Source organism: Condylura cristata, unplaced genomic scaffold, assembly GCF_000260355.1.
Source record: "Condylura cristata isolate star-nosed mole 26May11 unplaced genomic scaffold, ConCri1.0 scaffold00003, whole genome shotgun sequence".
NCBI lineage: Eukaryota > Metazoa > Chordata > Mammalia > Eulipotyphla > Talpidae > Condylura > Condylura cristata.
Genome location: NW_004567104.1, coordinates 72,959,784 through 72,973,753, shown reverse-complemented (window position 1 = coordinate 72,973,753; position 13,970 = coordinate 72,959,784). Strand labels below are relative to the sequence as shown.

The following is a 13,970-nucleotide window of genomic DNA, read 5'->3' as shown; positions in this document are numbered from 1 at the left end:
TCTGCCTGTTCTGCTCCCCACTCTGTCTCTGGTGAAGCCTCTCACCGGCCCTGCACCACTGGACTGTACCCCAGTTCTGTATGCACAAATAAATAAATCTTTAAAAATACATATTTTAAATTGAGATGAAAAAATGCACAAAATGATGTAAAAATAAACTATTATTTTTTTAAACTAAGTGACCTTCCTTAAAAGGAGCACAAATAAATTCTTAACAAATACTAAAACAAAACAAAAAATTTTAACAAGGTACAAACTTTCGGTTATAAAATCAACTTGAATGAACAACTGTTTTTGAATTGTGAAATAAAATGCTTATCATGAGGAGGAGATAGAGGGATGAGAGAACAGGGTGATTAGGGTTTAATTCCACTTAGTGCTAAGTTTTAGTCTAGGGGAGATTTTTTGTTGCAAAATGGAGGGGATCCGGCTACATTAATTCAATGCCAAAAACTCAAAATTAAGCATCCCCGTGGGGAGAGGCAGTCTACCATTTGCAAAGTCCCACAAACCCTACTAGTCACCGTAGGATGGTTCAGTAACTCGTCATCCCAACTGGGAAGAGAGAAAAGGGGAAATTATCCAAATGTGTGCAAATCTTTTTTCCATGCAACCTTTTTCCAACCCCCCCCCAGACTCTCAGAGTAAGACTCTCAGAGTATTGTACTATTAATCTGACTCCCATCTTTTTTTTAAAGATTTGTTTATTCATGCATACAGAACTGGGGTACAGACCAGAGGTACAGTGGTGATCAGAGAATTCACCAGAGACAGAGATGGGAGCAGAACAGGCAAATGGGCAAAGTACACTGTTGAGGGGGGCAGTAGGTGGGTCAGGAGAGGTCTGCCGCGCCCTGTGGGTCACCTCTGAGGCCAAGGATCATACTCTTACTGAAGCGGCTGTGGCTAGCTTGTAGTGCTGTGTCCTAACCCGTTGCGCCACCAGGGAGGGCCCTCTGACTCCTTTCTTTTAAAATCAATATTCCCCATATAAATTCTTCCTTGACAAAATATAGTGACAAATGGAAACGGAGCCAAGAGAAGAAAGCACATTGGTGGTGGTTCTAGGAATTCAGCTTCAGAAAATAACATTTGCAAACATCACTGGACCATGTTTTTAGGGTGCACATTGCACTAAGTCAATCTCCAGAGAAGTGTGATTTTAGTTACTATGGCACCAGAACTGATGGAAATAAAACAACTTCCCTGCAGTTATCACAGAATCAGCAGATGGATTAAAAGAGGGCCCTCACTTGCGTTTGCAAAAGTGTTAAATTTCGTCTGTGAGTGCATAGAGAAGAGGTTGCTGGGGCAGAGCCGAGCACTTGCAGTCACTCAGTAAAGAGTTAATATATCTGTAAAGTAGGGGAGTTTGTTTATTAGCAACTTTTTAAAATATCGTATCTGTTTTCTACCCACTCACAGCACAAGTAATCATTAGGTTTTAGTGTGCTGATGAAATTCTTGTGAACTGTCTATTATCCCATTTATGGGGAAATTTGTTTCAAAATATTCCACTACCTTGCTTAACAGAATCATGAATAAGATGTTCTGAACTAGGAGACATCCATCCAACATACTTTCATTTAAAACCAGTCCTATGTGAGGCCCTCCCTGGTGGCGCAGCAGGTTAAAGCACAGCACTGAGAATCTAAAGCCGCCTCCGCATTAGTTCGATCCCCGCCTGCCCCAGAGGTGACCACATGGCGTGGCAGACCTCTCCTGACCCACCCGCTGCTCCCCTCAGCAGTGTACTTCGTCGATCTGCCTGTTCTGTTCCCCACTCTGTCTCTGGTGAAGCCTCTCGCCGCCCCTGAGCCTCTGGCCTGTACCCCAGTTCTGTATGCACAAATAAATAAATCTTTTAAAAAAATAAATAAAACCAGTCCTATGTGTAAGATTATACTGCATCCCAGCCAATAAACTTGAAATCATACTTACACTTTTCTGGAAGATGATAAATCGAAGTTCAAACATGTTGATTTTAATCATCACATATCCTTAAGGTGGTCCGAAAACTGAACATATTTTTTAAAGACTCTGGACTTCAATTAATTAAATGTATTAAATAATGATGTTGGGACCTCCCTGGGGGTGCAAAGGGTTAAGTAGCAGCACTGTGAAGCTATCTGCTGCCACTGGAACACTAGTTCCATCTATCTCCGGCCAAGGAAGCTGACCCTCTCCTATCTGCCTTCTGTTCCCCTCAGCAATGTATTTCAGTAGGTCAATCTGTTCTGCTCCTCACTCCCTAGTCTGGTGAATCCTCTCACCCCACCTCTGGCCTGCACCACAGCTCTTGTATGCATAAATAAATCTTTAAAAATTGATTAATCAATCATAACAAACAAGCTAGTTTACCTTACTATCTGTTCCTTCTCAAAGAAGGGCTATCGATCTGATCAGTTCATCACACATTGCTATGTGTACAGCATTATGTTATGAGCTGGGGAAATGAAAAATAAGACACCACCACTACATTTTCAGAGATAATCATCTAGAGGGAAATGGGCAAATAAATGTGTTGTTTTAGTATAAAGTGATGTGTGATGAAAAATGGCAGTGTTCTATAGGAGGTGCAGGTAGGGTTACCTAGGGCAGGTAGTCAAGGAAGGCTTCCTGGAGGAAGTGGCCTGCACCACAACTTGAAAGACAAGTAGGAAGTGAGTGGATGAACAGGGGCATGGTATTGAGGATAGGTTTTCCACACAGAGCTTATACAGAATAGCAGAGAGATGTAGTTACTAGTACTGTTTTTCCTGATGAGTGAACTTTGAGGCTAAAAAAAGGCCAAAGATGCATTTCTGTATTCTGTTCACACTCAACTCTAGCTGGGTGACTTATGGAAGGGTGGCAGGAACAACTTATCTTGCGAAGGCCCAAAAGTAGACAGAAGAAACAATGGTGCCGACATTTAAAAAAGCACAGAATACTGTGTTTGGTTCTGACTCTGAATTTCATCTTTTGTACACATATTCATATAATCAGTAGGACTACTGATTATATGTCACCACCCTCTTTAAAGTTGAGAACCTTTTAAAAATGGTAACCACTTTCTGTCCAAAACCAAAATGAACAAGAATGCTGTGCTTTTTCTGCTCATTGGAGTGGCTGACTTAAAAGTCTGTGCTCTTTTGAATTGTCATGAGGACAGCTGGTGATAGTGAAACACAAACTGTAAATTAACTCTGGATCAATGTTAAAGCTACAGTTTGTCACACTGCTAGGGGGATTTAAGAAAATGTCCTAGTTTGAAGAAATAAATACTGAAGTACTTTGGGGTCAAGGGATGTGAGGAATGCAACGATTTTCATAAGGTTCAGGAAAAAATTTTATTGGAAAAAAGAGAATGAGAATGGTAAAGACTGGTAGCTGAACCAATGCCAGAAATTGCCTCCCTCGCATATATGAGAAGAATAATCCAAGTAGGTTTGCTAGTTTACACTTTGCAGCTAAAGATGTAGTTTGATCTTTTGACCACATCTTCATATAAAATGAGGGGAAACTCAGCTGACTTCAACTCACCCTTTATATGCATAGAATATCACCATAAAATTGAAACTGAAAAAAGAAGTAGATTTACAGTTCTAATCCTACCATTGTGAATTACCATCTTAACCAAGTCAGGTAACTACTCACACCAAAAATGTGATCACTTGTGAGCCCTCTGAGGTGGCGCAACAGGTTAGAGTGCACCACTATGAAGCTGTCCACAGCCACTGCAGCATGAAGCTGTTCAAGCCCCAGCCAGGGAGTGACCCATGTGGCGTGACAGACTTCTGTTTCGCCCACTGCTCCCCTCAGCAGTGCATTTCAATACATCTGCCTGTTCTGCTCCCCACTCTGTCTCTGGTGAATCCTCTCACCCCCCACACCTCTGGTCTATACCCAGCTCTGCATATATAAAATAAATCTTTGTACTTTAAAGCTTGATTTATTTATGTATACAGAACTGGGGTACAGGCAAGAGGCACAGAGGTAGTGAGAGGATTCACCAGAGACAGATGAGGGAGCAGAACAGCCTGACAGAGGAAGTACACTGCTGAGGGGAGCAGTGGGTGAGACAGAAGAGGTCTGCTGCAACATGTGGGTCACCTCTGGGGCAGGGATCGAACTCACACTGAAGCAGTGGCCACTAGCTTGCAGTGTTGTATCCTAACCTGTTGCATCATTTATTAAAAAATAAGTTTTTTTTAAAAAAAGTGATCACTTGTAAGACTCAAACATCAAAAATGAGATTTGTCATGAGTAATTTGTAAAATGTAGATTTTAAAAACCATCTTTATGTACCCCCCCATTATGTTATGGAAATGATGTTGACTGGAAGAATTAAAACCTGTAATACACTATTCTCTTTCAGTTCTTTAATGTTCACTGCCTGACCCATTGAACCTGATGTCCCAGACATCGGTACAATATACCTTCAATTAAAACACTCAACTTTACGCCCACTTTGAAATAAACAGATTATAACTTAGTACAGAGGCATTTATTCAGAAATATGAAACATGACCTGGATCCATAACCAAGTGGCTATCCGAGGTTTGGTGCACCAGGGTCAGAGTGTAGGGGCGAATGACAGGATCAAGAAGCGGAACCGCGTTCTTTGTGGCTGCCGATGAGAAGCTGGGCGCTGAGTCAGCCTGCTTGTATTTCACCCAGAAGTCTCAACACCGCCATTAGAGACAAGGAGTGTCTTCGGCTCAAAGTAGGTTCCACAAAGGAAATCCCATCTGAAGCAGAATTTAAACCTTTTTCTGTGCTGTTACACTTAAAGTAACAAACTTATAACTCAGAAACTTAGACACACTAGTACCTATTTCTGTTTTGTTTTTTTATAAGATATAGTCGTAGAAAAAAAAAAAACAACGCTCAACGTGCTAGGCACTGTGCCAAGTGGTTAACATACATTGCGTAATTATTTTGATGAAACTGTTTCATCATATGCAAAAACGGGAAACAGCAGCACTTCTCTCATGGGGCATTGGAATGACTAAGGATATAAAGTAGTTACCACAACACCTGGCCAAAAAAAAAAAAAGGTTTATATGCTAAGTACTCGCTTAGCATTTTTTTTTAAGATTTATTTATATAAAAAAAAAGATTATTTATTCATACAGAGCTGAGGTACAGGTCAGAGGTGCAGAGGATGAAAGTCTTCACCGGAGACTGAGTGGGGAGCAGAACAGGCAGAAAGATGGATACACCGCCTGAGCAGCAGGCGGGTCGGGAGAGGTCTGCCGCGCCACGTGGTCAGCTCCCTGGTCGGGATAGAACTCGTGCTGCAGAGGCTGCGCGGTAATAGGCTGCACCACCAGGGAGGGCCCCTTTTTATTTTATTTTTTTAAATAAACACATTTTTTAATTGTAAAGGACGGGGAAATAATGCAGCCCCATGCCTGAACTTAAAGCCTAGGGGTCCCCATTTTGATCGTGTCCCCGACTACCCTCACCCCCTCCCAACGCCTGGCATTGGAGCTGCTAAGTATTTGCTCGACGTAGTGAACCACCAGGTTTCCTTCCAGCCGGGTTAGCGAGAGGGGTCACGTCTGCGCAGGAGTCCCCCAGACAACACCAGAAGAGATTGTCCAGGTCCTGTTGGGAGAGAGGGTTCGTCTTTCCCTACCCCCCAAAACAAGCTACGGCTGGCCGTCGCCCTCCAAGTCACTAAGACTGCAAAGGTCACAAGTCGCACTCCGCACACTTTAAGCTGCGCACACCTGCCTCCACGCCGCAGCGCCGTCCGCACCGCCTCGTGGCCTTCGCACGCGCAGGCGCGCACCGCTCTCCCCCCGCGAACTACATCTCCCATAATGCCAATCGACCAAACCACCTTCCGCTCGAGGTGGGGGCGAAGGCGGAGCCTATCTCCCCGGGGGCAGGAGGGAGCCTCCCGAAGCCTCCCGCCTCTGTCCTCTCGGTAGAGCTCGCTTTAAGAGAGCTTCTTGACTTTCCTGGGAAGGTAGGGCACCTTTCCCGATTGGGTTCGACACGACCTCCGCAGGTCTTCTGAGTGGAAAATGGCAGATGGTCTAACCCGGCGGGCGCCTAGGGAGTGAAGGACGAACAGTGTACGCATGCGCAGAGGCGCAGCATGGGGGCGGGAGCCAGCGAGCCCCTTCCCCGAGTCTGGGAAGGTGAGTAGGGGGCGGGGCGGGGCATTCGGAGGCGAGGCTGACCCCTCCCCTCCCACATGCCTGCTGCGGTGGGCTTATCCACCCGCGTCCCAACTCACTCTAAAAGCTATTGACCCCTGTTGTCCAGAAAATTGGGGTCCCCGGGAGTTCACGTTCATTTTTCACACGTCACCACTTCCAGCAGCATTTCAGTGCCCTTATCGATGGTCAGGTGTTTCGTCTCAACTGGACAATGCGTTATTGAAAAACAGCAAACATTCTGGAGGGCTCATTTTCATCTTGCTTATCCCAGCAGGTAGCAAATAGCTCCTTCCCAACAAGCTGTATATTATAAAGCCGTTGGGATAGTTGTTCGGTTCAACCTATTGTCATATAAGTCATGTCTTCCATCGTTTCATATAAGTCTTAGGATGAGAAGACTCCTGGAGGCGACGAAGACCATGATACTAATGAAAGAAATAGTGGTGTTGGGGATGCAGACAGTTAAACAAGCGTCTCCTTGTGCCCTATACCTAACCATTTTGCTATCCCTTCCACAGTTAACCTTGTAAACTATCTTGTGGGCCTACATTTTGACATAAAATGAGAAGATTGGATAAGCTCTGAGAACTTGCTGACTCGAAAATTCTGTGGTTAGTGAGGAGTAGAATTCAGATTATATAACAATATGTTAATACTAAACATCATCAACTTCCATTTCTCTGTTAACGTAAGTGAAATATAGCATAAGAATCCTGGAAGGAACATTGGAAAACATTGTCCGTTACTTTACTTGTAATTTCTTTCTTGCTGCTGAAAATATTAAATTAACTGATATGGCAGTTTTGTTCACCTTGTATTTATTGTTATTTTCTAGATCACTATTAGGGAAGACTCTGTGCACAAGAATGAACTCAATGTATGTTATGATGGCTCAGATCTTAAGATCTCATCTGATAAATGCTTCACTGATTCCTCATCGACTGAAAATGTTTCCATACTTTGGTGGTATTAGAAATAGAATGATATCCACTCATAAATCCAAAAAGAAGATCAGAGAATACTATAAGCTGCTGAATCTGGAAGAAGGCTGCTCTGCAGATGATGTCAGGGAATCTTTCCGGAAGCTTGCCAAGCAGTATCATCCAGATGGTGGCTCTGGTACTGCTGATTCTGCAACATTTATAAAGATTGAAGAAGCTTATAGGAAGGTGCTTTCTCATGTGACAGAAAAAACAAGTGCCAGAAAGAATAAAGTAGAAGAAGCAGAAGAAGAGGATCAATTCAAATATAAAACACCCCAACACCGGCATTACTTAAGTTTTGAGGGTGTTGGTTTTGGAACGCCAAGTCAACGAGAGAAGCAATATAGGCAATTTAGAGCAGACCGTGCAACTGAACAGGTGATGGAATATCAAAAGCAGAAACTACAAAGACAGTATTTTGCTGATAGTTTAACTGTTAAAGATGTAAGACAGAGTAAAGAACAAAAAATAACTCAAGCAATAGAGCGTTTAGTAGAGGATCTCATTCAGGAATCAATGGCAAAAGGAGACTTTGATAATCTCAGTGGGAAAGGAAAACCTCTAAAAAAGTTCTCTGGCTGTTCATACATTGACCCCATGACTCACAACCTGAACAGAATTTTGATAGATAATGGATACCAGCCAGAATGGATCTTAATGCAGAAGGAAATAAAGGATACTATTGAGCAACTCAGAGAGGCAATTTTAGCGTCAAGGAAAAGACTTGGGAACCCAATGACACCAACTGAACAGAAGAAGTGGAGCCAAATTTGTGAGCAGTTTCAAGAAGACATCAGAAAACTAAATAAGCGAATTAATGATTTCAATTTAATTGTTCCTCTCCTGACTAGGCAGAAAGTCCATTTTAATGCACAAAAAGAAATTGTCAGAGCTCAGGAAATATATGAGACCCTCATAAAATCAAAAGAAGTCATAGATAAAAACCCAAGTGATATTGATCAGAGAGAAGGGGAAAAAACACCTGAAGTCAAGGCAGGATTTTTCAATTGGATGAATGTGTGGAAATTTATTAAAATATGACCGTTTCTATATTCTCTGTCACAGGACTGCCCCAAGTTATATTCATCTGGATTGACACCACACATCAAGATTTATTGCTGTAACACAAGACTTTGCCTCTGAACTTTTCAGGAAACGAATCACATCTCCCACTGTGTGAGAAACTGACCCAGAGAGGCCCAGCCGGCCACTACATCCTCTGAGGATACAGCAAGAGAACTGACTTCTGAGAAGACAATTTGATCCATTTCAGAGTTTCAGTAGCAGAGAAAAAATGAGTTAGAACATAGATTGGGAATCCCACCAGGTATTCCAAAAGTCCTAGTGCAGTTTTTAAGCTCTGTGAACTTCAAATTAGTTGCTGTTTGCTATCTTCAAACACAGGTAATTCAATGGGAGTAGTACAGTCTAAAAACTATCAAAAGTCCATAAAGAGGTATGAAAATTAGGCAAGTAAACCTCCATATGATGTGTGCTTTTTTTGATGAGTTTGGTGCATTTACACCTGAGGTTAGTAAAGATCAAAACTGTCCTAAGACTTTTGGGACACTATCTGGGTGGAAGTGTTAAGATCAGGAAATTAGTCTAATGGATTTCCTGCATTCTTCTTTTTGAAATAAGGGCCTTCTCTTTGAGCCCTGATTAAAGAAAAAAAAAAATCAAAACGTGGATGTTAAGTTTTCCTGCCTAACTTCACAATGCATCAGCTGTAGAAACCAATCCATCACAATAGCTGATTTAGCCACTCAAGAGTAGACCTTTTAAAGTGTGTGAGTATATTTTCTGACCTTTTGGAGGTGAGAAAAAAATCACTGGGCTTAAAGGAAACAAGATTTCCCATCTGGCTTCATTTCTAGCCCGAGATTGAAATATTAGGTTGATATAAATCAACCTGAAGTCTCTCAGCCACGTGTGTATCAAACTCCCCTGAGATTTTTCCAGCAATATGAATATCTCAATTTACTGCCTTAGTGATCCAACTCTTTGTCTTAGGAGTCTCTAATAAGGATGAAATGTCTGCATCTTGTGCTGGTTTGCACATTTGACTAGTGGCAAGAGATTGACGTTCGTGAGATTGCTGCCTGCCATCCACTGTCAGAAAAGCTCACTTTTTAGATTCGTCTCATCTGTTGCTTTAACCAAGAACTGGGCAATGAGGAGGATCTGCAGAATGGGCGAAAGGGACAGGTCTGTTATTTACTCCAGAGGGCTGTGTTACAGAAGGGTTCAGAAGTGTGGCTCTGATACCCCAAAAGGTTATTTTGTAAAGTATGTGACACTTTTAAAAGGAAATTTCACTGCTGTTTAGCTTCTGGAGCACTCACTGGAATACCCAGTGGTTACTTTATGGAGTGAGTTATCATTTGGCCTACACGATGATAGCGTTAACCTAAACACACTTGTGAAGAATGTTAAGTACAGTGTTATAACAAGGGCTGTAGTCCTAAACCATTTCAGAAGGCTGCGAGTCTGTGAGTCTCCTTAAAGATGGAAATGAGATGTGTGATTCCTCATGGCCCTGTGGCAACAGATATGAAGGAAACCATTGTCAATATTCGTAATGGGAGGAGAGGGTTACCAGCAAACCCTAGAGAATTCTTAGTTTCAGCACAGCACACTTTATGTTTTGTAAATGTTGTCTATATTCATAATTAATAAAGCTAATTTTAACAATCAATCAGTCGTCTATTGTTTCACTAAGTACTAGTGAGAATCATAGCCATACCTTGGTTGACCACCCAAATGTTTTTTGTGGTTGATATAAAAATGACAACAGATTGTTCTCATTTGTTGTTGTTGTTGTTGTTGTTTTTTTAAGATTTATTTATTTGTGCACACAGAACTGGGGTGGTGAGAGGATTCTCACTCACCAGAGCAGAGTGGGGAGCAGAACAGGCAGATCTACGAAGTACACTGCTGAGGGGAGCAGCGGGCAAGACAGGAGGGTCACTGTTCCTTTGGGTCAGCTCCCTGGCTAGGGACCAAACTCCTGCTGCAGTGGCTGCTGTGGACAGCTTCATCGTGCTGCATAGCTTATTCATGCTGCTGCTTAACCCATTGTTCCACGGGAGAGGCCCAGATTATTCTTAAAAGGGCAAGTTCTCTTATGTGAAACAGATTTACTTAAGTAAACACATTCCAGGCCAACAGAAAGGGTTTTGGCCAGTTTTTCAGTGTTTGTTGAAGTGGAATTTGACACTTACCTTAGGAAGCAGCATTACCTTCCCTCCTAATTTTTCACCTTCTAACTTTCTTTGTCAGCCTTTCAGGGCTGGTGGTAACTCAGATTTCTGACCTCCTCACACTGAGAAGCTCCTTTCTTTTAACTCCAGGAATAAAACTCATCCAATACCCTGAGGACAGAGCCTCAAATCACTGTGGTTTTTGACTCCCGGCTGAGATTAGGCTTTTGCTCTTGCTCTCTAGAGTGTGTGAGGCTGGAGCAGAGTTGATGGTATCTCAGGACTGTAGTTTTAAATTCCTTGATAGAATGATTGTATTTTTATTCATTTGCTTTGTGGTACCCCCAGAGATAGCCTTGTTTGTGGGGATACCCCCTTCCCCCGCAGATGGGAGTCACCTACACCTTGTCTCTATATGGCTGGACCCTGTTACTGCCTCATACAACTTCCTGATATTCCTGATACCAACTGCCAGGGTCCCCATCACTCGGCATCAGCCCCCCATTGGGTCACTCCGAGTACCTCTTAGGACAATGCTGGTGAGTTGCCTGTCCCTAGAAGTACTGCCTTTCTTTTTCAACAGTGTTCTGTTCATTCAGAACACGGTGATTGTGGACTCGAAAGGGAATCCACCATTATGTCATCTGGATTTGCAGAAATCAGTAATTACAGGGAGTAAATGGCCCCTGCGGCCCCAGGGGTCCCTAGGATATGCACTTTGCTTTACTGTCGACACCATCTCCCTGGCTCCAGGCAGAGGACACAGACAACCTCTTCTATGGCCTCCAGCCATACCACTAATGTCACAATATCTCTTGTCTTGGCTAATACCAGACTGGAACATCCAACTTCACTTAAGACTCAGGGAACCCAAGGGAGGGCAGATAGGCCCGACGATGGGATGATCTGGGGCCCTTTGCACTTTGCACATGAGCCTGGCCTCCCACCTGCTGTGGAATGGGGGAGCCCATCACCCTGTTCCTCTGGCCAGCTCTCAAGTGCCCTAGGATGACTCCACTCTCCAGAACTAGACTTGGAAAGCAAGGTCTAGAGACTGGGATTTCCTTCTCTGCCAGACCAACTTCACAGGCCTGGCCACTTGTGCAAGGACCCATTTCTTCCCTAGATGATGTCATGTCCCCCAAATGCCAACCCTACCTGCAGGTCTCACCAGGACAGAAACAACTAAATACACCCCATCAGGTGTCGTTGTTAGAAGCTACCTACTCAGAGCAGGAGTCCCGCCTGAGCACTTTGGGGACCTTCCAGTGAGAAGCGCTGACTCAGTCTTGGCATTTACATCTAGGCTGCTCCACTCTAGTCTCGTTCTGTAAGTGAACCTACGTTTCTCTGGATTTTCTATTCAGTTTACACCACGATTTGCCCAGTTGAGCCTGTGAATGTGTGGCCCCCACCATCACTGCCACCTCTAACAGGTAAGAGAACAAAGCCACCTGCAGGGTCCACAGAGGCTCTGTCCTGTCTGAATAGCAGCAGGACTCCCTGTGGGTAAACGCCTCCAGCCTCCCCTGAGGACCAAGGAGCCAGCTAGAGAAGATTTTAATAGGGGAGACCTAGCCTTGGGGCCCTCACAGTGTACTTTTTAGGAGTCAGAAAATTATGGAAGCCCAGGCTTTGCCCTCCTCTACACATGGTAACATCAACATTTCTTTGGGTCAAGATAATTTAGGAAATCAAAAGATCTTTTTTGTTTTAAGTATTTTTAAAAAGATTTATTTATGTTTACAGAACTGGAGTACAGGCCAGAGGTGTTGTGGGTGAGAGGATTCACCAGAGACAGAGTGGGGAGCAGAACAGGCAGATCGAGGAAGTACACTGCTGAGGGGAGCAGCGGCCAGGTCAGGAGAGGTCTGCCACGCTGTGCCGTGTGTGTGGGGGGGGTGGGGGGGTGGGGGTGGGTGGGTGTGTGGGCTCCCTGGCTGGATATTGAGCTTGCACTGCAGTGGCTTCGGAGAGCTTCATAAGTGGTGCTTTAAACCATTGCGCCACCAGGGAGAGCCCAGATCTCTTCTTTTCCCTGTAGGCTACTGTGCACAAGGTATTTAAACTGAACTTAAAGCTGTTTCGGTCTAAGCAGCTCTCACAGAACCAATTCTGTCAGACTCAAGTCTGAGTCTTCACCTCGATTAATAAATGTTGTCGTACCATCACTGAGACTTTGATTCTGGTCAACCGTCCCAGGGTTCTGCTTCAATGATGAGAGTTGTGCTTTCGGCTGAGTTCCGTTTTCCCAATGACCCATATTGATGGAGGCATGCATCACTCGTTGGGGAGGATGAGATTCCTAGCACAGGAAATCAGGTCTTTGATTTTGATCTCAGCAGAAAAAAAGGTTCCGAATTTTCTTCAATCGGCTCAGAAATGGGCATGTGACCTAAGTTCTGCCAACAAGTCCTGACCCCCCGAGACTCATTTCAGAATGCAGTGTTGGAAGAAGCAGATGCATTGGTTCTTTGGAGGTCCCATTGAGCAAGTGCAGGTAGCTCAATGGAGGTTGCCAGGTACAGCTCCAGGAACAGGAGTGGCATCAACACCAACAGGCAGAGCAGTCAAGCTCTGGCTTGGAAAGCAAGTTAGCTGTCTCAGACGCTTCAGTGATTTTCTCACCAGGCCAGTGTGGTTTTCTCACAAGGCCAGCGTGGTTTCCTCACCAGGTTCAGTGTGGTTTGAGGCATCATTCCTGGAATTTTCCACTGCTCCCCAAAGTTGCAATGCTCTTTAATAAATCCCTTTTCTGCCTACTCCAGCCAGAACAGGGACTGAAGCTAAAACCCGGAGTTGTGACTGATACAGATGTGATCCCAGGCAATTTGTGGCTTTAGAATGTGCACAGGGCACGGGGTTTCTGCTGAACTTTTCAGCTCTGCTGCTTTGTAGGCATAAGATCTTGAGTAAATGACCAAAACTTACCAAGCTACAGATTTTTTCTCAAGTCAATTAGAATAATGATCTGTTATTATGAGGATTCAATGAGAGATGATATGTAATAAATCCAGCAGGCCTGGATGAGCAATTTATTTTAAGTATTAAGTGATGCTTTCGTGCTAACAGAATGGTAAATAGAAGTTTTCGTTATTTTTTAGATTTGTGGAAAAGTAACTGTACAATTCTTTTAGGAGAGTCCATTTCGAAGCTGATCTTGCCAATTTCAATCAACTTCCTGAAGTTGCGGAAACTTGTCTCAATATGCCTTCACCTAGGAGGGGACTTTAAGCAGAAGAGTAGAAGATCACATGTGGGCCTCCCCTGTGTCCTGGGGGTAAGTGTCACACTATCATGCCTATCACCACTGTGGCCTGTGGCCTGACTGCCATCTCATCCAGGGAGCTAACCCATGTGTACGGCTCAGCAGACCTCTCCAATCTCCCTGCTGCTCCCCTCAGCAGTGTATTTCAGTCAGTCTGCCTGTTCTGCTCCCTACTCTGTCTCTGGTGAATCCTCTCACCGCCCCTGCACCTCTGGCTTACACCCAGTAATTCAATGCATAAATAAATAATTTTTTTAAAGATTTATTTATTTATTCATACAGAGTTGGGGTACAGGCCAGAGATGCGGAGGGTGAGAGGATTCACCAGAGACAGAGTGGGGAGCAGAACAGGCAGATG

General features: G+C 43.9%; 1 protein-coding gene across 1 annotated transcript; it reads left to right on the top strand.

The window, feature by feature from the left end:
• The first annotated feature begins 5,869 nt into the window (after positions 1 to 5,869).
• Positions 5,870 to 8,188, top strand: DNAJC28 (DnaJ (Hsp40) homolog, subfamily C, member 28). Its single transcript, XM_004675355.2, is given in 3 exon segments — positions 5,870 to 6,137; positions 6,994 to 7,966; positions 7,969 to 8,188. Coding segments are annotated over 2 exon segments (966 nt in total). The 5' UTR covers positions 5,870 to 6,137; positions 6,994 to 7,024; the 3' UTR covers positions 7,993 to 8,188.
• The last annotated feature ends 5,782 nt before the right edge of the window (positions 8,189 to 13,970 follow it).